General features: G+C 46.1%; 1 protein-coding gene across 1 annotated transcript in view; it reads left to right on the top strand.

The window, feature by feature from the left end:
- Positions 1-4,694: 4,694 nt before the first annotated feature.
- Positions 4,695-25,915, top strand: part of suclg2 (succinate-CoA ligase GDP-forming subunit beta) — a 62,672-nt gene continuing 41,451 nt past the window's right edge. The window contains exons 1-2 of the mRNA XM_049023028.1: positions 4,695-4,795; positions 19,766-19,907. Of these exons, the coding sequence (XP_048878985.1) occupies positions 4,709-4,795; positions 19,766-19,907 (229 nt within the window). The 5' untranslated portion in view covers positions 4,695-4,708. The remainder of the gene's footprint in view (positions 4,796-19,765; positions 19,908-25,915) is intronic.

The following is a 25,915-nucleotide window of genomic DNA, read 5'->3' as shown; positions in this document are numbered from 1 at the left end:
ATATATGATCAGAGCCCATAGAGAGTGATTGGGAGGGTGGATATATAATCAGAGTCCATAGAAAGTGCTTGGGTGGGTGGATATATTATCAGAGCCCATAAAGAGTGTTTGGGTGGGTGGATATATGATCAGAACCCACAGTGAATGCTTGCGTGGGTGGACATAAGAATGGAGCCCATAGAAAGTGCTTAGTGGGTGGATATATGATCAGAGCCCATAGAGAGTGATTGGGAGGGTGGATATATGATCAGAGCCCATAGAGAGTGCTTGTGTGGGTAGACATATGATCAGAGCCCATAAGGATTGCTTGGTGGAGGGATACATGATCAGAGCCCATAAAGGGTTCTTGGGTGGATGGATATATGATTGAAGCCCATAGAAAGTGCTTAGGTGGGTGGATATGTGATCAAAGCCCATAGAGAGTGCTTAGGTGGGTGGGTAGATTTGTGATCAAAGCCGACAGAGAGTGCTTACTGTAGGTGGGTGGATATGTTGCCAGGCATCCCATCCAGGGTGAACCCCAGCTGTGCTGTCTAGGGAATAGAGCCCAGATGACCCTAACTAAGATAAGTGGTTAGAAAATGGATGGATTTAGTATCATCATGCAGTAAATTAATACTCCAAACAACAATCCTTTTTAATAAGTACGGGCAGGGACTGAAATGAGCCTCACTGATGCTGACAGAGGGAAAAAATTGCCAGGCATTAGACTTTTCATAATTTTTTCGGATGCATCACAGCTAAATTTACATCATTTCATATGTATAGGTTTTCACACTTCACCCAGTTTTCACACTCGCATCATGATGAGATTTATCAGAATATAAATATCCCTGAGTGTGTGATTCTGAGTGGATTCCTGCATTCATTTGCTGCGCACACTCCCACAATATTTACTCATCTAATGAGAAAAATAATGAGAGAAATAAAAGCCATTTATTAAAGCAGATAATAGCAACATTTTGATTAAACTTAAGCTGTTAAAAATGGGAGAATTGGAGGATAAAAAAAAAAATAGACATTATAATTTGCAATTTTATTTATTTAGCATAGTGTGGTTGTTTGGAGACACCACTGGGGGCTGAGGGATGATTTCCAGAGTATGCTAATAAAAAAATTTTAAATATGGAAAAAATCCATTGTAATCATAATCGCAACTGGTCGACAGATAAATCAACAGTGGAGTCTGGGGTCGATGAAATTTACTGAGGGTGATCCCCTCCCTCCAAATCAGTGAAATCTAGTGAGGGTGACCGCCCTGCCCCCCCCTCAGTTGGCAAAACAAGAGTCTTGAGTCTCTGTCATTGTTACTTTTGGGGGGTTTGTGGGCTGGGAACACGTGATTTAGCATACAATCCCTCTAAAATAAAAATGAGGTCATCAGTACGTTGCATCAGAGAGAAGCTTAGGGAAAACGGGAAAATAAATTAGATTTCTACATCACCAAGATCTTACTTTGATGCAAAATACAAGCTGCTTCACCTCAGATTTCTCAATAATTTCTCCAGTATGGTGGGTCTAAAAATCAGAACTCTCCAGGCCCAGGGGGACATCATTGCGGACCCCCCCCTTAAGGTTACGCAGATACTAAAAGGCCTCAGTTGGTCTTCTTGTCACCTTTGTAGTATATCTTAGTAGACATTCCGTACTCTTTGACATTCGTTGTCACTGATTTACTCATATTTAAGCTGTTTATTTTTTACAACAGAAACATTATGGAAAATTCTTCAAAGAACAAACGACATGCAGTATGCAGTGTTTCTCCCTCCAAGTGAAAATGCAGCTTTTATGATGGTCACATGTTTAGAAGGAGAGCAGAGGTACTGTGTCCCTTTAATGGGGAGACATTGACACTGCGAGACCCCCCCCCCTCCTTCCCCAAACCAATCAGGAGACACTAATTTCACTAAGTAACATCACCCCTCTCGTTATCCTTCCGTTGACATATAATCATAAGTCAGGGCATTAATATCTTCTCTGATTTTGATTAAAACATGTGGTTTCTTATGTTTGCAGATGGGTAGCAACAACACATTTGAGGGCATGACAGTCTGGAAATTCTTTCTGAGTGACTGTGAATAATATAACACAGCAAAGGAAGGTTTGTGAGGCACCTCAGTCAGGCTAACTGCAAGAGGAATTTGGGTAATGCTTCACGTTAACTGCACTTACATAATGCATTAATTATACATTCAAAAGCGGCATGTCAGTATACCTTAACATCCTAACATACCATAACAGTTTAATATATATTAACACTTATTATATAATTATATTGTTTGTTATTAATGTATACTAAAGCATGAAGGTGTGTCAGGTTGCTATTGTATACTTACATGCTGCTTAAAAATAGTTATGAATGCATTATTAATGTGCACTGAATTTCCTATGTATGCATTATGAAGGTGAACTTAATGTAAAATGTTACTGGAATCTGGAGCAGTAGGAGGAAACCCCTTATGGAAGGAACTTAAACACACAGCCAAGGGGCTGCGAGGCCCCCGTGCTGCCCAGTGAGCTCCCCCCGTATGAAAAACAGCAGGCCTGAAATGAAGGTAATGTGTCTAGGGTTAAATTATGTGTACATGGAAGAATAAAAGAAAATAACATTTAAAAAAACCCTACAAACACTATAACGTTTATTTAAAATGCTGCAGTATGCACTTTCACACATCATTTATATGCAAATATCACTCACTTTGTCATAATTTCTGTTTTTAATGACTGCTTCTCTCTAATTGTACTTTTAAGATGCATTATGAAGAAGGGTGTTAGAGGAATGTGGAATGTGTGCGTTTCTTTTAAAAAGCTCACATCGTGATCTCCAGCAGAGCCAGAGAAGTGGAAGACCACCACGGGGGTCTTTATAGCTAAGGACCAAAGCACCACAACAACACACTGTAATTACTCCACTGAAAAATCCAGTGGCCAATAAAAACATATTTTGTGACATTTTATTGCCCCTATTGGTTAATTTTCACAAGAGGAGTAACCACAAAGCTAAGGACACAAATCATTAAAAAAATGAAGAAATCCTAAAGCTCTTCGTATAGTATGCTGTCTGCAAATAAAACACACACAGATATTATCCATTTACAGACCCATTACAGAGGCAGACCTGAAATTCAAGTTCCAAACCTGGACATTTGCATAACATGTGTGTGTGTGTATGTGTCAGCAAATTATCTGTAGTCATGTGTGCATCTCTGTATCTGCCAAAAATAAATGTATGAGTGCGTCCGACATTGGTCACCCTTGGTAAATTTCACCCTATCCATAACAGGGATCAGGGGGCCGTAAATAAACCCACACGCTTCTACATGAAATCACTATTTATGTCGTGAAATAGATTTTTATACTTTTTGGACATTTCTGATGTTTCTTTGAACATCTCTCTTCATTTAAGGGTGTGTAAAGATTCCTTCCTTGGCAGATGGAAACACCTTAAAGCCACGTCCACACTGCCCAGGACTGTAAATGACCAGTTTTTCCCTTGTGTGATTAGTGGTTTGATGTGTGTGTGTACTGAGCTGTGTTGGCTGCACATTGAAACTTTTTGTAGATGGCTTGGATGTTAAAACCAGGATATTCATATTTCATATTACAGTTATATACAGAGACATACCCTGAAATAGCATGACTTTCCCAGTCAAACCAGGACATCTGGTCACTCTACCTTCATCATGATGAGTATTATACACACTTATCACCTCAAGCATTAAGGTGAAGCTGCTGTAAGGCCTGACTAGCTGATAACCACACTCAGAAAATCACTACATTATAGATCGGCTACAGACAAGGAAGGAGGGCCAGGTAACAATTCCTGCACGTTGCATTATTATCTCAATTCTAGTACTTCATACTGAAATCTTTCAGTCAATTTTGGTTGTATTTACGGGGGACTTTTCTATCTGCTGTAGTTTCTCTAAACAAACTAAATAAAGATCAAACATTTGTGTCAAGTCATTTTATCACTGGAATGTGCTGAGTGCTGCTGATTTTCCCTGTAACTATTTACGCATTGGGCTGCTCTGCAGGACAAGGTCATTTTGTCATTGATATTTAAAGAGCAAGTACTGTGTGCAAACAAAGAATCAAAGTCCATACCTCTCCATACTTCTATTTTGTTTGTTGTTGATTTCTTAAGAGACATTTATTAAATTTCATCAGAGTAATTCGCTCTAAGGCAGTATCTAATTTGTAATGTAATTCCTACTGGAACTGGAGAAAGCTTATATAGTGTTTCGTTGGATGTCTACAATGACAATAAATATGTTGTACTGTATTGTATTCTGTTCTATTCTATTCTTAAAACAATGTTATTGTTCTTTTTGCATGAAAACAAATACTATAATTCTAATGATTCCATAATTTATAAACCGGTATTATTACATAAAACATAGCTCTCTACTTATGTATTCAAAACACAATAAACAGGTCCTATTCATTTCAAAGATCACTAAATTTAATAACTATTGTACAAAGATACGGAAGATCCGATGCATATTATGGTTTGATTGCAATGCTCCTCTAATTTCTTGTATTTTCTTGTATTGTTAACATTGCCGTGCCTTTGCAGACGCGCTACACCGACGCCCACATGGCCATGCAGGTGCCGCCGATCGCCACTTCTCGCGATATTTGGCGCGCTTCTCGCGTATTAGTAGTCCGCTGACGCGTACTTTGCCTCAGTTCGCGCTTCCGGTCCATGATGGCGGCACCCATGGCATCTCGGGCGGTCTTGAGGGGACTGTGTGGAGCCAGCGGCAGGCACTTGTTTTTGGATAAAAGCAAGGTACAGACAGCTGTCAGACGTGTCGACTTACTCGGATACATAGCCGTAATCGGTTGCTTTACGGCGGACAGCTGTATGCTGTTTGTCATGAATGACTGCCTGCTTTATCCACTCACTTAATATAAATTTCACCTCTCACAACGTACAACATACTCCATCAGGACGCATGATATTCAGTCAAACTTAAATGCATTCTTTTGCGAACCATAATCTTTTACAACTGTCCTTTCTGTATGTAGTGTTAGATGCGCATTGACAATATAGTTCTTGCATCTAGCTTGTTATGCCTACACTGTATTATACCTAATATACTTCGTCGCTTTTCAGCACAGACTAAAACTTTTTGTGACTTAAGACGTTTCAGTTTACCCTTAAACTTGATTTACCTTCTCATTTAATATATTTTTAAACTCTACATCAGAACTTGCCTTCCATGAAGTTATAGGTTAAAGTCTATCCAGATGGGCACGTTGAAAGCCACATGTCTACCAGTTACTGTTAAGGCGACGAGAGTTTAATGATTAGTTTCATTGATTGACCTTTATACTTAAAACCTGCATCTTGATAAGCCTCCCTCCACTGATTTTGAAACGTTGGACTCGAGTCATGCGGTACGAAACCCAAAACCACATCCCAGCATTGTGCTTGCACACGACGTGTAAAGTGCCGCTGCTGTTTGTGTTCTTTCTCCCAGCTGGACAATAGAAAGTGTACTATTGGTAACTTAATATTACATTTAACACAGAGGCTGAATGTTCACTGCAACAACAACAACAACAACAACAACAACAACAACAAAAAATGGATTTTGCATTGTTTTCCTCTTGCATTTCTACTTTTTTTGGGGGAAGAGGGCAGTGACAATGCTGCATGACAAAAAAAAAAATCCCCTAGAAGATAAATACATCTTAACCTTTTACATCTTTATGTTTACAAAAGTTTTTGCTTTGTGTTTGTGTCTGTAAATATGTGCATGTATAATGCCCCACCCCCAACTGGTTAATGATTAAGAGGTACATTCAGAGACCTGGTGTGAATCGGCTCTGTGCTCCTGCTCGGGGGGGGGGTCGCTGCTCTGTGTGTCAGGGACTTCTCAATGTGTAGAACTGATGACTGACACACTAGTGAGCAGGGACTGGAACCCCCCCCCCTCACCTTATGGTTTTGACTGGTTTCTGTGCCTTAAAAATGACAGCTGAACAGGAATGGGGAAAGTGGAAATACTGCAGGAATGGTGGGAAAAATAAAACTCTTCTCGCAGTAACAACGGGAATGGAGATGATCTTTACAGAATTCCCACGGGGCCGGTAATGAAATATTTGTAACAACTTGGGAGCGGTGATGAAATTGCTCATATATGCATATTTTTATGTCTGCTATATTAATTATAAGTCCTTTTTGTTCTGTTTAAATTATTTGTTCACTCCACACCATCTATCTGTAATATCAAGTGAGTTATTTATTAATTAAGATATTTAAAATCAAATATGGACATGTTTAATTTTACACTGTCCTGTGCACGGCTCTGGTACATGTGGGGATGGGACTGGGACCGTGTCGGTGCCCGCAGGGACGGGGCGGGATAGATATCATGCCCTCCTTTGGGTGGGTCACATTACCGCTGCTTGGCTCACTGTCTGGGCTTTCTGCTGTTCTTTACAGAAATGTTTTACATTCTGCTGATTTAAAGACCAGCTGTATTGGAGCAGTCTCAGCCGGCACACCCCCATCCAGACAGGGCGCTTATGGTGCAGCCAGAGACACAGCGCTGTGTATTTGGTGTGAAGTGGCTGTGCTGGGAGGCGAGAGCTTTGGCTGGGACCGACTGTAGTTTGTGACTCTGAGCCTATGTGCCGGTTAAGGCAGTAAGAAACATTATTGATCTCTCCTGTTCTGTGGTTATTAATGGGGTCCAGCCTGGAAGGAGGTGATGCTCTGTAATCAAACGCACATTTTTAATATTTTAATTGCGTGTGCTGCCAGTTGCAGGTGTTCGACCAGGTCCTGACCGCCCAGGGACCTGTGTGCGCCTCTGCCCCTGTGCGTGCCCTGATGTAAAGTCTTCATCGGCTTCCGTTCGCTCTCTTAGTGCAGCCTAAGCATTTTTTATTACCCAACAGTATAATGAGGTGTAGCTATAGTAACTAGGGACTAGCTTAATCTATTTGGAAAGGCTCCCGATAATGAGATTGTAGACAGTGCCAAATTACATTACAATGCATATCTTAATTGAAAAGGGGGTAGCATTTTTCAGAAAGCACATAAAGCAATGGGGTAGCTTTTATATGTCGGTGGCTTAGAGACCCATCCAGTCATGGCATAATTAAAATATGCCACTTATATTAATCATTACATTTTTTTTTCACTCCAAATAGTTGTTGATGTCTTTGTTTGGGTATTGAAGGTACTTTACATTTAGGATCGTGTTAGATGTGATAGGGGAAACTTTGAGCACAATAAGATGGATCGCATTTCAGCATTCGTGTTGTTGGTAATTAATTATCTCCATCACTGTGGAAGATTAAAAATGTCCCTGGTGACGTTTCTATGGGATGTTGTTGAGGCAGAGACCGTCATGGTGCCTGATGTGCATTTCTAAAAGCGAGGCTTTAGAGTGCGACCTGCGTCTCCGCGGCCCTGTGCTGCGCGGTAAAGCGGCAAATTCTGCCCAATGTGTTTCCGTCATGAATATGTAAACTCGGGGACTCCTGCTGCCGGCGCCTCAGACGTTCCCGTGCCGTTTTTGCCGTGCCGTTTCCCGTTCCTTTTACCGCGCCTTCCCATCTGTCTTCGCCTTCCCATTTCGACCCCTTCATGTTCACGGCCTGTCTGCAGTGTCTTTTTTTTTTTTTTTTTTTTTAACTGCACTGGAGTAGCTTTTCCGGAGGTTAATAATGTGTTCGCTGGAGGAGCTGAGAGTTTTTTTTGTTTTTCTCTGAGCAGCAGAGGTCTGCAGGTGTGCCCATCGATTACCAGCCCTCCCCCCCTTCCCCCCACGAAAACTGTCGCCGTGTCAATGCCATGTGACCCCCGCTCGCTCCGCCTCCTGCTGCCTTTCTGGAACGTGCTCGTCGATGAATCTCCGGCGGACGTTGCAGCCTTTTCCTCAAACTGGTGTTCAGGCGTGACTTGCCGAAAGCAGAGTCACTGCTATCAGTGTAAATGGGCCAGTTTTGTTTACACTCAGCTTCTGGAAGCTTCTGGGCTGCCCATGTTCAGCAGCTCTCCCTAATGTCGTCTTGGTGACTTTGCTGAGTTCATACCAAATGAGTCACCTGCTGCCCAGTGTCCCTCGCTGTGCCTCGCGGGGGCCGTTGTCGGCATGTCGATCTGTCGTTTCACAAATCCGGCCGTCCAAGTCGGAGCTCTGATTAAAATGACGACGTCTCCCGGGGAGAGGGTGGTGACACCGTCATTGAAATGATCAAACCCGAATTTTAAGGGGCTCTACAGTTTATTTATTTATTTATTAATTAATTTTTTATTTTTTTTAAACAAGCAGTTCCAGGTGGAGACCGTTTGACAAAAATAAGCAGAGGTCTGTTGCAGGTTAATCTGGTGGTTCAGATTTGCTGTGTTCCGACACACAGGCAGAGCAGAAGTCATGCTGACTGAACATTATGCTGCTCGATCCTTGTGAAGATCTAACACTGTGAGGCTTTATGTTTATGTTTTGGGCCTTTCGCTAAATTTAGGAGCTGCCCTTTCCCTGGCTGATGGTGTTTAAGGAACTTTAAGCAGTACCTCAGCAGAAAGCAGTAACACTAGAAATGCAGAGTTGTACAGTGTCAGGATCTGTGTCAGTGGACAAAGGCTTCCATCATTTTCTGCCCCATCTCGCCCTGCCTCTGTTTCATTCTCACTGTGGTGGTTCATTAGGTGGTACATAGTCTCTGTTGCCCAGCACTGGAGTATTAAGTGTTTTTCCTCCCGGTTTTCACCCAGAAATGTTGGTCACTTAGGAGAACTGGGCGGAGCCCTTTTGGGTTCTGGTCTCCTGATTGGAGGTCCATAAACTGCTCCTCCCACCCCCAAAGCAGGTCCAGCTCCATAAAGATCGACAAATCCCCCTTTGTGAATATGGCCGTAAAATTTGCAATTTTCCTTCTGGAAGGGGAAAAAAAAAGGCCATCGCAGTACCTTCTCCTTGCCAAACAAAGCTCTCTCACAAATCAATTATTTATCGACGTATCAGGTTTTCTCAGTTTCTCTCGCTCTGGCTGGGCGCTGTCGTACCACGGTGCTGAAGTCTCTCTCCATGTCGGGCTTCAGCTGTAGGTCAAAGGCCGAGACATCCCCATAAAAATGGGATGCTCTGGGCACATTTCCCAATATGCAGTATCACGCTGTTCGACTCTTGAATGTCCTTTTGATATGTGACTTTTTGTCCAGCACCCTGAACCCGAGTTTTGTTGCTCTGGGTGCCCCGCTAATATGTTCCTGGCTGCATCTCAGCACAACTGTGTATCAGCCCAGGATCTTCATGTCGTCCCCATTTCGTGTGCCTGCTAATTACCATGTCAGCTCGTATTTGTACCATTAGTCTGTCAGCCTGTTTGGAATAGAGCCGTCTCAGAACCCTGAGTGCTTATTCACAGCATACAATGGGTCCAGGAATAGAAGAGGAACTGTTAAATGATATGTCAGCATGGTCTGCAGGCCGTAAGGAGATCTCCAGATGCGTTGAGGTTGATTATTTGCCTGATGCATGGCTTTGATCGTTGTTGCTGTTGACTCTTTGCTCGTGAGGCCTGGATGAAAGGGGAAGGACATGAGCAGGGGGGTTGGCTGTCTTTCTTTGGGTGCAGAGTGCGCCCCCAACAGGGCGAGTATGAGCTCTCAGGAATGACACCTGCCATGAGAGTGGATGAGGTGATTATGTAGTTAATTAGGACTGGAGTGTTTGATTAGTATTCTTGACTGTGCCCTCTGGAATGTGGTTAGCGAGTCACAGATCTCATGGCTTATGAGGGTGGAGCTGAGGACCGCAGCAGTTTGTGCTCGTTCGCGTCACACGAAGCACCTCGCCCGTCTGTCTGAAGTGAGGATGCGCTGCTGTCACCCTCCCAGGTGGCTTTAGGAGCTGCTTTCTAAACATAGTGCTCAGCCTGGCGAGGCTGTGATGAGACCACCAGCCCCTTCTGTATGCACTGATAGCTGCTGGTGAACAGGAAGAGCAGCATCCCCTGCTCAGGGTGGGGGTGGGTCTCATTCGCTTGGCTGCCAACTGCAGTGTGCACTCGGCCTCCATTTGGGAGCCTCACATCTCTTGACCTAGGGGGCCCCTCACACCGCGCTCACTCGATCCTGATCCGGGGTCCATTGTGCCGTGTTCACTCGGCTGCGATCTGGGGACCGGTCTCACAGTACTCGTTTGGGTCGCAATCTGGGAGGCCCTCATGCCGCCCTTGATTGACCACAATACAGAGGGTCCCTCATGCCGTGCTCGATTGGGCCACGATCCGGGCCCTGTATCAGCCACTGCATCTAGCAGAGATCCCTTCAGACAGCGAAGCAGGCTGGCTGCAGATACCGCCGCAGATAGTCCCCCTCTCTTGGCTCCCGCTGATCCTATCTCTGCTCCTCGGGATGGTGGCGCCCAGTCGCCTTGGCAGTCTGCACGATGGGAGATGTGCGGCTGTGGACCTTGATTAGATCATTCTCTTCTGTAATCATGTAGAAGGAGGCCGAGTGACTCAGTGGGCAGCGCTCTCGCCTCATGCCTCTCCAGCTGGGGTACGGTTCTGCCCCCTCGATCTTCCCCCTGTGTCTGACAGCGTTTTCTGAATAGGCAGCAGCGACTGTGCGCATGTATGCCTGTCTGCTCTGAGATGCACAGGCTTCCTGTCCAGTGTCTCCTACTCTGTCCATAAATTATTCTGCACCATATTGACAATATTTTAAAAGCAATGTTATTCTGATATTTTGAATTATTTTGGGGGATATATTTCGGTGAATGAAAATAGAGGTACACCCAACCTACCGCCATATGCCAAAAAAGGTAAGATGGGTGTATGTGTGAGTGTATGCCTTTGTGTGCATGTGTCCGTCTGTGAGAGAGGCTTATTTATCATGTTAAATATTTCAGCTAAAATATTACATTTCTCAGCTTTTTGAGGGCCAGTTGTGTTTCCCAGGGTACATATCAAATATTCAATTATTATTCAATTTTAACGCTGAGTAACTATCATTCTTCCCCTTTAATTGCCTTATAACTGCATGATAAAGCACTAAATGTGTTTCCTCTTTGTGTGGCTGTTTTGAATACATTGACATGCTAAATTATCTGCTGGAAAAAACAGGATTTTATTAATTACTGAAACTAAAAGCTTTTTGATAACCGGCAGTTGAATAATTGCCCCTTGTGCCCGGCTCCCCCTGTCTGCCTCTGCCCCTTGTGCCCGGCTCCCCCTGTCCGCCTCTGCCCCTTGTGCCCGGCTCCCCCTGTCCGCCTCTGCCCCTTGTGCCCGGCTCCCCCTGTCCGCCTCTGCCCCTTGTGCCCGGCTCCCCCTGTCCGCCTCTGCCCCTTGTGCCCGGCTCCCCCTGTCCGCCTCTGCCCCTTGTGCCCGGCTCCCCCTGTCCGCCTCTGCCCCTTGTGCCCGGCTCCCCTTCTTGGGTCTGAGTGTCTGTGTGCCTCTTCTTTCCCTTTGCTGGCCATTGTCGCATTTGTGGCAGGTCAATACTTGGGTATTTGCATTCCATTTTGCTCTGTCCCATACTGGCTGATGCCTGACCAGACTAAGCATGAGGATGCAATTCAGACATAGAGACAGAAAGTGTCCTCGGAACATCTACTGTGATTTTGCACAAAGCTCTGACAGAAATGGGTTCAGGTCTGTCCTCGAGAAGGAGCCCTGTGTGAGTATGTATAGTGTTTGGCGTTTTTTCCTGGTTTCAGGGACTTTTGTGCCACATGCAGGGGGCCCTCTCTTGGCCCCGCCCGTCCCCGTGCCTGCGTGTGTTACTTCTCTATGTGCCGTCGCAGCGTGTGGACAGCATCCTTTCTGTGCTCTTGCATGGTGAATAGCGCTCTGCTGCATACGATGAGCGTGGCCTGCTTCCCGCGCTCTGCTGGAGATGATTACGCCTCGACACACGCCTCCGGGAGGACAGATGCCTCGCCATCCACAGGGTGCGCTTAAGCGGCCCTCCCTGGGCGTGCCTGTCAGCCGGTGTTCCAGCCTCCCCCTTTGCAGGAGAGTTCGCTTATCTGGCGGCCCTTCTGCTTTATAGCGCTGTGCTGTCGAACGGACAGTCCCCCTCCATGTGCCACTTCCAGGATGAACCTCCTCTTTAACAACTTGCATGTGGGGCATTGCTGCAGAATGTGGATGTCCATCCATCTATCCTTCCCGTCTATCCATCTCTCTATCTTTCCTTGCTTCATTCCCTCTTTTCTTGTGTCCATCCTGATGTGTCTGGGGCTGGTTGAGGTGTGTGTCCACAATCAGAAGTGTGACTGGCTGCAGTGAATCGACAAATCTGTTGCAGAAAATACTGTGAGGTGGCCTTGTGTTGACCCCTTGTCACACTGCATTCGCCCGGTCTCCTCGCGCCCACTGACCAGAGCAGCCTCCTGAATGACAGCAACTCCTCCCCCTCCCCCAGTCACCATGTTTTTGATATTTCCTGTCTTCGTGTTTGTATTAATAATTATAGGTTTTAACAGTCCGGATAGGCAATCTGAGACATTAACTAAAACTTTTGCCTACATCCGATAAGGTGATTTATTTTTATCGCACCTTTTCCAACTTTGCTGGCACGCGGCGCTTAAAAATTCAACAGGAGTGGCATCGTAGATGGAGCTGACGTCCGTGGAGAGGAAACAGCAGCTCCTGCCGAAGTTGCAGGCCACAGAAAACGAGCCGTGTCCAAGGCCAGCTGGCCGCCTGCCCCCTTCATAAGCAGCCTGATTATCGCTCTGCAGTGCATTACTGCAGTCTGATATGATTCTAACAGTCACTTGGGGTTCGGGGAATGTCGAAGTCGATCGATTTAACAAAAAGGAGATCCTGTTTGGAAAAACCCAAAATGTTTACTGGCAAGCACCATACCGAGCTTGTGCCTCGAGACTGTCTGTTCTGTTTGCCTGCTACCTGTAGATACAAGCGCCTGTCTTTGCCGGTGAGATTCTAGCTTTCAATAATCCCCCGCTATTCCTGCTCACCCCTCGCTCTTTCCCTACAACATGCAGTTCGCCATCAATATTTAAAAGCAAGATTCCCGACTGTGTGGCCAAATGCCATTAGACACCACTGTTTTGCCCAAGCAAGAATATAGATTTTCCATTTGGTTCATCTCTGCATGAATTCCCCAAAATGCCTGAAGTTGCATCAAGGAACTACATTAAACGTTGACTTGAATGTTGTCTTTCTGTAATAACAATACGTCAACTAATGCCGCGGAAGGTAATGGGGAGTCTGAAGGGTAGATTCTGAGGTAGGGAGGATTTACAAAGAGCTGACCTTCCAGATGGTGTGTGTGTGTGTGTGTGTGTGTGTGTGTGTGTGTGTGTGTGTGTGTGTGTGTGTGTGTGTGTGTGTGTGTGTGTGTGTGTGTGTGTCAGTCAGAGTAGGAAGTGGTCAGCCGACCTGTAGGTGGCAGCATTGTGCATTGGAGTGCAGCTGCTCTTGTGTCTCAACTCGGTCCTTTGGGACCCAAAGACATTCCACATTTTTGCTCTTCCCCAGCTCCTAGCACACCAGAACCAGCTAATTGGTGTTTCTTTATTGGCCAGGAGCAGGGAGGGAGCAAAGATGTGGAGAGTCTGGGTGTCCCTGAGGACCTGGGTCCGGGCGTCTATTCTGGCGTGTTAACGATGTGAATAGTTTAATGGTTAGTGGAGGCCCTCATGTGGAAGCAGCAGCTGCCTCTCCCGACAGGAGGCTGTGCTCATGGTACCGGCAGAACCTGTGCCAGTCCCCTCATTGATCCAGTAAGAGCGACTGCTTTGGGGGCCCAGCGTAGAAAAGGCGTGTTTTCTCTCTCAGCTCTTTTGGGTCCTTCCGGTGTAACGGGGGGCTCCCTGCAGTACTGATCTACTCTGCTTGCGTGCAAATGCCACATGGACTTTTCTTGAATTAATCAGGCATTATATTCAAGCTGTCTAAGTGTTTTCCTGGTTAACATATATGTCAGTGTTTCCCGACGTGTTCCCCGTGAACACCCCGGCGGTGCACGTCTTTGCTCCCACGCAGCTCCCCGCAGAACACTCTGGCAGCTGGGAAAGAGCAAAAGCATGCACCTTCTGGGATTCCCAAGTGCCGGGTTGAGAAACATGGATAAATGGAAATGATTACCAAAAAGGGGCTTGTGTGAACTTGTACGTCCATCTTGTGACCAGATATACGAGTCTCTGCTCCTGTTCCTGTGCATCTGACCCCCCCCCCCCCCCCCCATCTCATATAATGACTTTTTTATCGCCATTTTGACCTGTTTACCCAAACTCTTCCCGATATCTAATCTTTTACGAATGCAATCACCCAGGTACCCAGTCACCCTTATTAGTGTTTGCCAAAAAGAAGAGAATGGGCTTTTTATGTGAGTGTATCAGCTAGCCTTGTCCAGCATGACATATCTGTTTCCCAATCCGGTCCCGGGGGACGCCCAGACGGTCCATGATTTTGCTCCCTCCCAGCTCCCTAACAGAAATGTGGACCGTCTGTGGGTCTCCGAGGACCGGCTTGCAGGACACTGTCATATAGGATTTCTGCAGTCTGTCCAACTTTTGCCCTGGTGATGTGTGCTGTCTGAAGGGTAGCTGCCCAGTCCCTTTGAGGTCGTCCTACTGGCAGCTGCTCGGATGACCCGCTCTGCACGCTTCCACTCCAGCTGCGCTCTCTCGCTGCTCTCACCTCTGGGGTGTCGGATCGCGTCGCCCTCGTTCCCGGCTGCCTCTAATCGCCTTCTAAGAGTGGCCTGTGAACCCCGCCCCTTCCTCACTCTGCCTTCCTGTCAGAGCTCCAGATACTCACTTTCCTAATTAAAACACTGTTACACGTTTTTATTTGGGAGTGTGAGCCCGGAGATGGAGGGTTTCATCGTTTAAGGGTGGCTGTTTCGTGATGCGTCACGTGAAGTGTCACGTCCTTGTGTGGCTTTCCATTGGCCGTACTTCAAGCCCTTTCCCAGGACTGTGACTTATTTGTTGGCTTGAGTAACAAACCTTGTCACCTGTCTCTGAAATGCAGGCTTGACTCTGCTTTTATATTGTTCTGCTGGAGTCTTTTATTTATTGATTTTTGTTTTTTCCCCCATTTATTTTTTTAATTTAAATACAGAAGTTTTCTGCTCACAGAGGTGGGCGATTTGGCCTGTGAATCGTTTCAGTATTTAATATGTTTCACTAAACTGTGCATCCCACAGCGTGAGGCTCCTCACGCCTGCGTTTGGATCTGGGCCAGCAGATAGAACGGCATCTGCTGATCATTAACATCTCTCGCCTGATGCGAGCGTCAGTTCTGTGAAGGAGGCGGCCGCTGTGGAGGCCGGTGTCGCGTACACTTCCAAAAAAAGCATCCCGCCTCTCCGATTACAGAAGTTAAGTAGCTGCACCTCCCCTGTGTTAAGGTAGTGATTATCCTCCCAAATGAGATGTCGAAAGCATTACCAGCAAAACACTGTTATTTAACTGTTGTTTTACTTTGCTTTAACTATAATATATTTCTTCTAAGATCATGCAGTCTCATCTGAGATTAAACCTAGAGGGCACGGATTGCGAGCTTAATGTGTTTTTGGTAGCTACAAACTTATTCATAAGGTGACACGCGCTGAGGAAGCTGGCAGTTTAGCTTATTTTGTGATACAAGCGTGTAGGAGGGATTATAATGACAGCATTGATCTTTCTTTTAACTGCAGGTTTTATTGTAACATTTGAGAGAGAAATATATGAAATGAACATGCAAATGACATTCATAGTGGTTTTGTCAAAAGAACTTGGACTACTCCAGATCTCTCTGGACAGTTGTCGGTAATTTACTTTTATGTAGCTGTTGGGTTGTTCTGTAAAGTTCATTTTAATGGCTTTGCTAGGCGTTAAAAGGTATGGATTTATTTTACAAGAGCACGTTAATTTGTTTTCATACACGTTGCTTTGTCACAATCAGGTACCGATAAATTCTTCCGATAGCCCGTTTTAAGCTCTGTTTGCTCCAGGTACCTGCAGAATTTGTTGGATTTCTTTCGTACTGCCATTTCCGGCCTTCATTTGTCATCAGGGAAAGCATTTCATGGGGGAGAGGGCACAGGTATACCCCCTGGTATTGGCTTCCCCAATAGTGTGCTGCCAGTTTCTCTGTAACATAGTGTTGGACGGTATGCCGAAAGTTTTTGTCCAGTTGTTGACATTCTTCTGTCAAGTTCAAAAGATCATTCATCCTTTTTTAAACGAGAGGGACTTTTTACTGGCTTTAATTCCATAGGCTTTGTTACGTAATGCTTTACATTAACTGCAATTAATATACATTAATAGCAAACGTATGATAATAACAGACATTATCATATAATGTTTGTTATGTATATTAAAGCTGTTACGGTTGTTAGGGTATACTTACATGCTGCTTATGAATGTTCTATGAATTCATTATGAAGGTGAATTTAATGTTTAATGAATGCGTTATAAAGGTTAATGTTAATGTGAAGTGTTACAATTAATACAGTTAATAATGATTTTAAGCCTTTTACACGTGTAAGGTGGGGAGTTTGTCATACAACTGCAGGGAAGATCAAAGTCAAAGTACCAGCGGATTTTGAAGTAGGTCTTCACCTGGAATTGTAGCTCGCAAGCGGAGGCTTCTGAAGCAGGCCTTCACCTGGAATTGTAGCTCGCAAGCGGAGGCTTCTGAAGCAGGCCTTCACCTGGAATTGTAGCTCGCAAGCGGAGGCTTCTGAAGCGGGCCTTCACCTGGAATTGTAGCTCGCAAGCGGAGGCTTCTGAAGCAGGCCTTCACCTGGAATTGTAGCTCGCAAGCGGAGGCTTCTGAAGCGGGCCTTCACCTGGAATTGTAGCTCGCAAGCGGAGGCTTCTGAAGCGGGCCTTTACCTGGAATTGTAGCTCGCAAGCGGAGGCTTCTGAAGCGGGCCTTTACCTGGAATTGTAGCTCGCAAGCGGAGGCTTCTGAAGCAGGCCTTTACCTGGAATTGTAGCTCGCAAGCGGAGGCTTCTGAAGCTTCTGAAGCAGGCCTTCACCTGGAATTGTAGCTCGCAAGCGGAGGCTTCTGAAGCAGGCCTTCACCTGGAATTGTAGCTCGCAAGTAGAGGCTTCTGAAGCGGGCCTTCACCTGGAATTGTAGCTCGCAAGCGGAGGCTTCTGAAGCGGGCCTTCACCTGGAATTGTAGCTCGCAAGCGGAGGCTTCTGAAGCGGGCCTTCACCTGGAATTGTAGCTCGTAAGCGGAGGCTTCTGAAGCGGGCCTTCACATGGCCAAATGTACTAACACAGTGTAAAGTCTCCTCAGCTCGCATGTCACCTTAGGGGCTGATGGAAATCACTTCCCCCGGAATTCGCTGGGCTTAAGTGCGAGCTGCCAGCGTAGGTTTTGTGGAGCAGAATTTGGTCTTTGGTACTACAGATCACCCCATATTTCAGCTGAGTTCAGGTTTAGCCAATAATAGATCCCAGAAAGCAGCTAAAACTATATTCATACTGTGGGTGGGCGATATGACCGTTTGATAGAAAATTCACACCATGCAGATAAACCGGTTGCATGCTATATAACGTAGTATTCAGATTACAGCTACAAGAAAATAAAATGCTTCATTTTTTATATATATAAAAAGGCTGTTGTATAATTGGGCTGCTGACTTCTAGCGGTGTTAACTGTAAAGTGGAAATCCATATCGTGGTGCACAATCACACCAGTAATGAGTATGACACCAGTGTACCCTCCACCCCCAATTCACCCCCACGGGGGAAATTGTGTTTTCGTCTCTCTTGCTCTTCATGAGACACATGCACAGATGAGAGTGACTTTTAGGTCACAGTGTAGGGTCACCAGTCCAGTCCAGTGTTCCCAATCCAGCCTGGGTTCCTCACTCAAGAGCCCAGCGGTGACTTCAGTCCTGACCCACAAAGCTACCCACCGCCCCCAGATAATGAATCAAGTTGAGCTTTCTTTGTGTCTTGAATTCTTGAAAATGGGCATAACGGTCTTGGGCGTACGGGAAAATGTTATCGTATAAACTCTGTCCTTGCATATTTTATGGGGCCATCTGTGTGAAAGTACAGCAGTTTAAGGAGTGAACTTAGGAGCGTCGGTCTCCCGTAAGCTTCAGTTTAATGCAGTTACAGCTCTGTTTCCTTAAAGGAAAGCATCACCTTTTTGTTCTTCCTCACAAGGCAGCAGTTGGCCTTTCGTCTTCCCCCTTAACCCCTTAGAATTAGGGTTAGTTGCTCTGCTTAATCCCTGTCTCTCCAAACCTGCTTATGTGGGCCTAACGTCTGTCTGGCCTGGTGTTCCTCTTTCCAGCTGGATTTCACATGGTATTTTTCACCTTTTAATCAAACCTTAGGGACAGGTGGTCATGCCCTGCTGTTTTTCTAACCTGATTATTGCTGCCCTCCCTTGCTGTTTAATACGTTTTCCTGTCTCAAAGGCAGGCTGTGCAGTTTTAGGGATGCCCTGTTCTTTTTTGTAGTAGCAAACATTTTATTTCATGCATAAATCATTTCCAAATCCCCGAATCCTCTGATCTACATGTAAAATATTTGACTCAGATTTGCTTATATCAGAACTATAGTTGGAATATGTTTTGCACCCTTGTGTTTGTGCGTTAGGGATAAATTATACAGCTGTATCTTTCCTGAGGCCGACTGAGTCTTGGATGAATGCTTTGTTGTAACTGCATAAAACGGGTAGCTGCATAAAATGTGTGTATATTCAGCATGTTTACATGCAGTTTGGCTCTTTTTTTTTTTTTAAATGGTGGTCCTGCTTTCAGTGTATTGCTTTTAAAGTTACTGGTACTTAAGCATGAAAAATCTTCAGGTACTGACAGTCGCCGACCGGGATGACTTTCAGTCCCGGAAAATTTCCTTTCGGATCTCGTTAGACCTTGATGACTTGAATGGATGACACTCAGCAGAGTATCGATCAGACTTACCGTTAAAGGGGAGATGTTTTCTTTAAGTGTTTTTCAAAAAAAAAATGACCGAACCTGCGGCGGGCCAGAGGTAATGGGATCCTGAGAGTGATTAGTTCCCCTTAAGGAGGCGGTTCTGCTGCTCGGGTTTCACTGCTCCAGGTGGATCCATCGGCCTGCCACAGCGCCACAGTGTGGCTCGTCTGCGTCATTGCGCTATGGGCCCCCTTTGGTGCTAGAGTTTGTTTTGCACTTCGACGCTGCACCGCTGTGGCGTTCAAGGCAGGTTAGCTTGTTTCCCGTCACCCCTATTTGCAACTCGCCGAGTGGGGTGGCCATAAACAGTATTATGAAGTAAGCAGTATCCATTTCTGTAACATGATTGGATTAGAGAAGTGTGGAGTTTTTTGGAGACACTTGGTGTTGAAGCAGGGCGTCTTTGAGAACCCAGGCAGGTTTGGGTCGGCCCTCCGCGCCTTGCCCCCATGCAGGGAGCGCAGAGAGGACGCTCAGGGACACGAGTGAAGTGAATGTGTGATTGATTGATGGGTGGGTTGATTCCACAGGAATCCAGGCCTCTTATTAACATGGGCAAATGGTCCTGAGGGGTCATGTTACATTTGTGGCGGGGATCACCTTCTGGAGTGCTCACTCACTCACTCGCTCGCTCGCTTTGGACCTTGTGTCTCGACAGTGAAACTGCCGCGAGTGGTGATCATGGACCTGGATTTCAGATTCCTGCTGTGTTAAAGCGTATCACAGGCCATAACCTGCATCCATGCGTGAATGTCTCTGGTGTAGCTGGGAATGACAACTAGTAAACTGAGGTGTGTGAGATGTGTGTGAGCTGCTCATTGCGCTTTAGTGCTAACCCACTGTCGCCCCCTGCAGGCGGTCTGCCTGGACCCCAGACGCTGGCTCAACCTGCAGGAGTACCAGAGCAAAAAGCTCATGCAGGAGAGCGGCGTCACCGTTCAGCGCTTCTTCGTGGCTGACTCGTCCTCCAGTGCCCTGGAAGCCGCAAAGAAACTGAGTGAGTGGAGCCGTGCACGTCTGTCCATCACCTGCAGGGGGCGATGTGGGTAAAGGGGTAATAATGGAGTGCTGCGGGGTGATCTGACCCTGCTCTGTGTATCTGATGCTGCATCACTATTCCTTTGGTAATGACTTTGTCTTGAACGGAAGCCGTTCTTCTGGTTCGATGAGCTTTACAGGCAAGGAAGCGTTTCTTCCCTTAACACTCATGGTTTGTGAGGTAGGCAGCCGTGTTTGTGCTTAGTGTTAGCGAAGGAAAAATGACTATTGACCAAAATATGATGAAACTGAATGACACATGCTCATCCTTCAATCGTCTAATTAAAAATAAGAGTATAATTGAGGTTTTTTTTGAGTTTCAACCCACTTTTATCTGCAGTCACATGAATGCTATAATGATATTTTCGCAGATGGTTGCTAGGATGTCGCAGATCACTGTGTCTGAGGGTGGGGGGGTGTGCTCAGTGGCGCCCTCTCTTGATGACAGGTTACTGTTTCCCTGACCTTGGTGTGACCAGCACCTGATGAGAAGGATCCTGTCTGTGCTGCTCCTCTGACCCTGAAGCAGTGTCCTGACAGCTCAGTGTGGGAGCCTGTGGCTTCATGCTCGCTCCCGCTTTATGCAGGGAGCTGGATGGTCCTTCCTCTGGACTGGACGGTGTCAGACTTGGACATCCTCCAGCGCTAGCTGTGAATGAGAGGATCCCTCCAGTCTGTTTATCAACAGGAGCTGAAAAAGCAGAAATGCCTGACTAAAAATACACTACCAAAAATACATCCGTACCACCCAGACAGTGACGTGTTTTCAAATAAAGTGAAATTCTCTCCTTTTTAAGCGTTCAGTAAACACGCCGCGGCCCTTGTCTGATAGCATGATGGCACGTCTGTGCCCACGGGCTGGGGGTCTCATTCTGAGCAGCTTGTGAGGTTTTTTTTTTTTTTTTTTTTTTTTTGGGGCGGGGGGGGGGGACTTTAAGTAATCTCTCTGTCAAAGCTGAAAGTGTAATTCTGTGCTGTTATCAGCCATGGCTGGGAATGAGATTACGCAGCGCCGGCGTACGCGTGAGATTTATGGCCGCTGATTGGTACGTAAAGCAGGATGTAGCTGCGCGGCGAATATGCTGCCCGATGTTTGCCGGAATTTCACGTGTTTTATGCGGTTAGCTCACTTCTTACCTTATTTCCAGACATGAGAAACAAGCTGAATATAAATTGTCTCCTTATGTACGGTGCTGTCGGCAGCCTGAACACTGACTTCATATGTTATCAAGCTTCTGACATTTGCATCCATTGAATTCCTCTTGCCGGATTTTGGTGTCTCACCCCTGCAAAGGGATCCGTTTCAGCCACGGGATCTCCGCCTTTGCTCCAAAAACTCTAATTAGCCTCTGTGTGTTTTTGTGCTGTGGGGGGGGGGGGGGGGGGAGGGACTGGACACCGACACGGAAAGATCATGCAAACTCCACACACGGAACCCTGGCAGAGACTTGATCCCAGCACCCAGAGGTGTGAGGCGGCATTGCTAAGCACCGTGCCACCCCGTAGATTCCCTTTATTATGTTTATAATGCAGTGTTTATGATCCTTATTAATATTTAATATGTTCTTTCTACTCCCTTTGGACGGGACCTGTGACGCTGATGATTGGCCACAGGGGGCGCCCTCCATGCCATGTGACTAATTGTCCCATTAGCAGGTCCTAATAGTGGGGGTGTGAACACACCAAAGGAGGCGCTCATTATCCGGCCTGCGTGCGCTGCCCGTCGCATCACTGACGGCGGCCCATAAGGCAGAAAAGCCCCGGCTTTATGGATCATAAAGGACGGTAACTGCCGGCCTGATTTGTGTTTCCGCAGTGAAAACAAGCAGAATCTCCCTGGAATTATTCCTGTAAATGCACTCCGCCGGATCCCAGGCGCGCCGAGCTGCACGATAAATCAGAAGCTCATTTCGGACTGGTGAGGGGCCCGGGGTGCTCATACGGCGGGGGGGGGAGTCTCTTCCATCAGAGTGAGTTGTTGCCTTTCTCGCCGTGTGGTAGAGGTCCCGTCCAAACAAGAGCTGGCTCGGCGTTCCTCACCGTTCTGCTCTATTCCAGCCACACTGTGGTTCGCTGGACATTAAATTAGAGGAGATATTAGATAAAATACCGTTAATTTCCACTGCCGTGGTTACGCTGCCTGATGTTGAGTAAGGAAACTGCTTTTTGACGGAAGCCCCCTTCCCATTCCCAGTCCATGTGTTTCTGGTGCGATCATGGTGACCGTGGAGACGCCTCCCATCACTTGACATGAGGGCTACGGGTCTGGGGTCCTGGGGGGGGGCAGACTGCAGGAGGAATGAAAGCAAGGTCAGAGGCTAAGTCCACTTTTGAGTGAAATAGCAAGGAAAGAAAATTTGCAGCATTGAAGCCACAGACGAGACCTTCACACGTGTGTCAAAGGCTCTGAGATGCCTTCATCCTTTTAAAATGGTATTAAATTGAGGTTCTCCGGCAGAGCTCTGCAGGGCGGGGCATGTGAAGTGCGCAGGAAAATTGCTGTGAAGGCTATGCTTTTGGAAAAGTGAAATTAGCCTCGCACCAGTGCACTGAGGTTTGACGTCTGCTCGAACCCTGCACCTCCTCCACCTCGGTCCTGTTTGGGTGGCAGATTCGTATGACCATCATACCTCCCTAGTAAGAGAGGCAGGCCTGCAGGGTCCCACGGTGCCCTGTGTGTCTGCGGCGGTAATCTGGGGATAACCTGTTAGCGTGCTGCAGTGTGGAGGGCCTCTTTGTCTGGAGCCTCGGAGGAGCTTCGCAGTCCTTCCAAACTGAAATGAGCCAAACCCAAAGGGGCCGTGATATGAAGGAGAATGGGGATGGGGGCCGTTTGGGGATGGCGCCGTTTGGGGATGGGGGCCGTTTGCCCGCAGCCTGTGGGACATTCTCTCTGCGGATAGGCTGTGATGCGCAGTTAAGGTGGATTGACTAGAACATGGATGGAAAGTCTTAGCGATTCGTGACTTTTATGTGAGTTTGTGCGTGAGGGGTAACTGTGTGTATCAGCTTTTTGTGCTGTAGTTTCACTAGATGATTCTAGCAGGAAATAGGATCGTAAAATGGTAATGGGTACTGAGAAGTGGGCCCGCACTCCAGGAGACACACCCGTCGGCATGGGCTCAGGCGCCTCCTCAGCCACACATCTCTCTCTCACTCTCCTTCGCTCCTTCTACCTCTCGCTCCTTCTCCCCTTTTATTTCTTTCCTTTTCTCACTCCTTATTTCCCCTGGCTCATACTTTCTCGCCTCCTTCCCCCTCCCTCTTACTCTTCTTCTCTCTCATTCCTCTCGCACTCCTTCCCCCTCTCTGCCTCCGTCTTCCTGTCACTCATTCTCACTCCTCTCTCCATGACCTTCTCTCTCGCACTTCTCTCTCTCTTTCTCCCTCACTCCTCCTCTCTCCTGCCATCTCTCTTTCTCCCCCTCTCTCTCTCTCTGCTGGCAGTAGACTCTCATACACTTCAGGCCCTATGAAGCCCCTTTCATCTCCTCCCTCCTCATAAACTGGGCAAAGGCTTTGAAGAGCCCTGACACTTGAAATAACAATGGATGTACTTCTGTATTGTTCCAAGTGCTCCATTTTTTGGTGTTATTTTCCCCCATCAAACTGAGAGGCATATTTTTGGTGTCTATCATATGACAGAAATGAAAGTTTCCTCCACGTCTGGACCGAGGCGGACCTGACCGTGTTTTTGCCTGCTTCAGCAGCTTCTTGACTCTTTGAAGTGTGCATCCCTTTACTGGCATATGTTCCCTCATTAATGCAGCACTGACACGTGCTTCATGCACCCAGCACCGGACTGGTGTGAGTTTGAATTAATTAGCCTCTGCCTAAGCACCTTCCAAGGCTGTCTTTGTTTTGTGGTGCTTGTGTGTTGTTCATTCATCCATCCTTCAAACGCTTATTTGACACGGGGTCCCGCAGAGCTTGGGACCTATCCCAGGACGCACAGGAGACTGGACACTAACCCCGCTCGATGGGATGCTAGTCCATCACTGGACATTCACTGTCTTGCAATATACACCCTGCAGCAGCTCTGAAGGTCAGGAGGACCATGACACCGGAGATGTCCACAGCGACGCATCCACAAAGCGCTGTCCTGCCGCGGGTTTTTTTACGTTTTGTTTGTGTCCGTTAGTGACGAACACGTGTCAGGGGAGTCCTTACTAAAGTGTTCTAGTGGTTCTACAGTAGGCCTCGGAAACTCATTTTAAAAAGGCATCCAAATTTTTATAAGATGACAGATTTATCATTTTAAAGGAAATAGATAATTAACGATGCAGTTGCATTCCCGGACCACGATCGCACTGTAGCCCAAGTCTGTTATGTGTGACTGACCGCGAGGGTGAAACCTGCAGCATCAGCCTGCTACTGTCTTCAATGTGAGCAAAACAATGAGGAGACAATAATATATAACACATTTTAGTTATTTACTGTAGCTACCCGCAGGATAGAAACGGCCACAGTACTAACAAAGTCCTCTAAATTGTGGTATAACATTAAAAAAAACCAAATGACTGACATTAGACAGGTAACATAGGCTTATTTGCATGAAATGGTGAAGAAATGGCTTAAAACTTAAACGACATCAAGCAATCTAGTTCTGTCCGTTTAGGCTACATCAAAATATTATTGTGTGCCATGTAGTTTTTCATACCGTTTTCGGACGTTATACTGCAGTGTATGGTATTTTGACGTGCATGTATGTGCTATTCCAGGTTCTTGAAATCTTGGTAATAAAATTCCCAGATAAAAGACCATAAAAGTTGCCAACAAAAACCCAGACTGCACTTTTCAGGTTTTGTGATTTCATGCGTTATTTCGCTAGGTTCTCCAATTTCAGCCATTCTGGTGAGCTTTTTGTGGAAGTGACTCAGCGGGCTGAGCATCTGTAGCTGTTATCAGAAAGTCGCCGGTTCGAGCCTCAGCGGAATAATCACATGTCTGTGGACTTCTGAGCAAGGCCCTTAACCCCCAGCTCTAGGAGTGCTGCACGAGGGCTGACCCTGTGCTCTGACCTCCACGTGTCTGTGTGTCTCATGGAGACCAAGATGGGGTCGACAACGAGAAGCATTCCAATGTACTTTTTCAAAAAAAAATAAAGGATCATTTACTGTCATAAATAACTCTGCCCCTAATGGTACATTCCTTATTCTACACTAAGCGAGAAGGGCCAATTTACAGACGAGGTAACGAGTATTTGATGACTAATAGTAGCTTGTATAAATATTCAGAAATTCAAAAATGGATTTTTGGCATTGATTATGTAAAGTAGCACTGTCCCTATCAGTTATATTAGCAATAATCTACTGATTTAATCTGATGATTCATCAAGTAATTATTTATGCATTATACATATTATGCTTGTATATTATATTTATATTATATATTAATACTGTATAATATAGGGTCGCAGAATATATTTTAGATCTACACAATATATTGTTTCAGCACTGCAAAGTACACATGCAGGATAATCACATCGCATTTCTCAGCACTGCATTGTGTCTGACACAATGGCAGCACCACTAGCTCATTTGACTCGCTCAGTTGGTAGATAAGTTCTGTTTTGCTATAGGTTATTTCGGGTCATTTCATCTCCTTTATGGTATTTTGGGCGGAGTGGTGGCTCTGAGCCGGTAACCAGAAGGTTGCTGGTTCAAATCCCCTGAATGTCAAAATTTTAACTGATGCTTTTTAATAGCGTTATCGGATTTAGTCGAGTAATCATGGTGGCTGTCACGTAAATATTTACAACATTTGAATTTCATTAGAATAGTGCAGTTGGACCTCACAGGCCTGTAGTGCAGTGATGGGACATGCGGTTCACTTGCCCCTTCTGTGTCGCCATTCACAGCGAGGTTGATGCGGGGTCTTCTGTGTGAGTGATTTTTTTTTTTGCGGGTATCTTTTGTTTTGGCCTTTCTCCACTCAGCTTTTTCCAGATGGTGATACACCGGCCCA

This window comes from Brienomyrus brachyistius, chromosome 8, assembly GCF_023856365.1.
Source record: "Brienomyrus brachyistius isolate T26 chromosome 8, BBRACH_0.4, whole genome shotgun sequence".
Classification (NCBI taxonomy): Eukaryota; Metazoa; Chordata; class Actinopteri; order Osteoglossiformes; family Mormyridae; genus Brienomyrus; species Brienomyrus brachyistius.
This window is presented reverse-complemented; position numbering and strand designations above follow the sequence as displayed.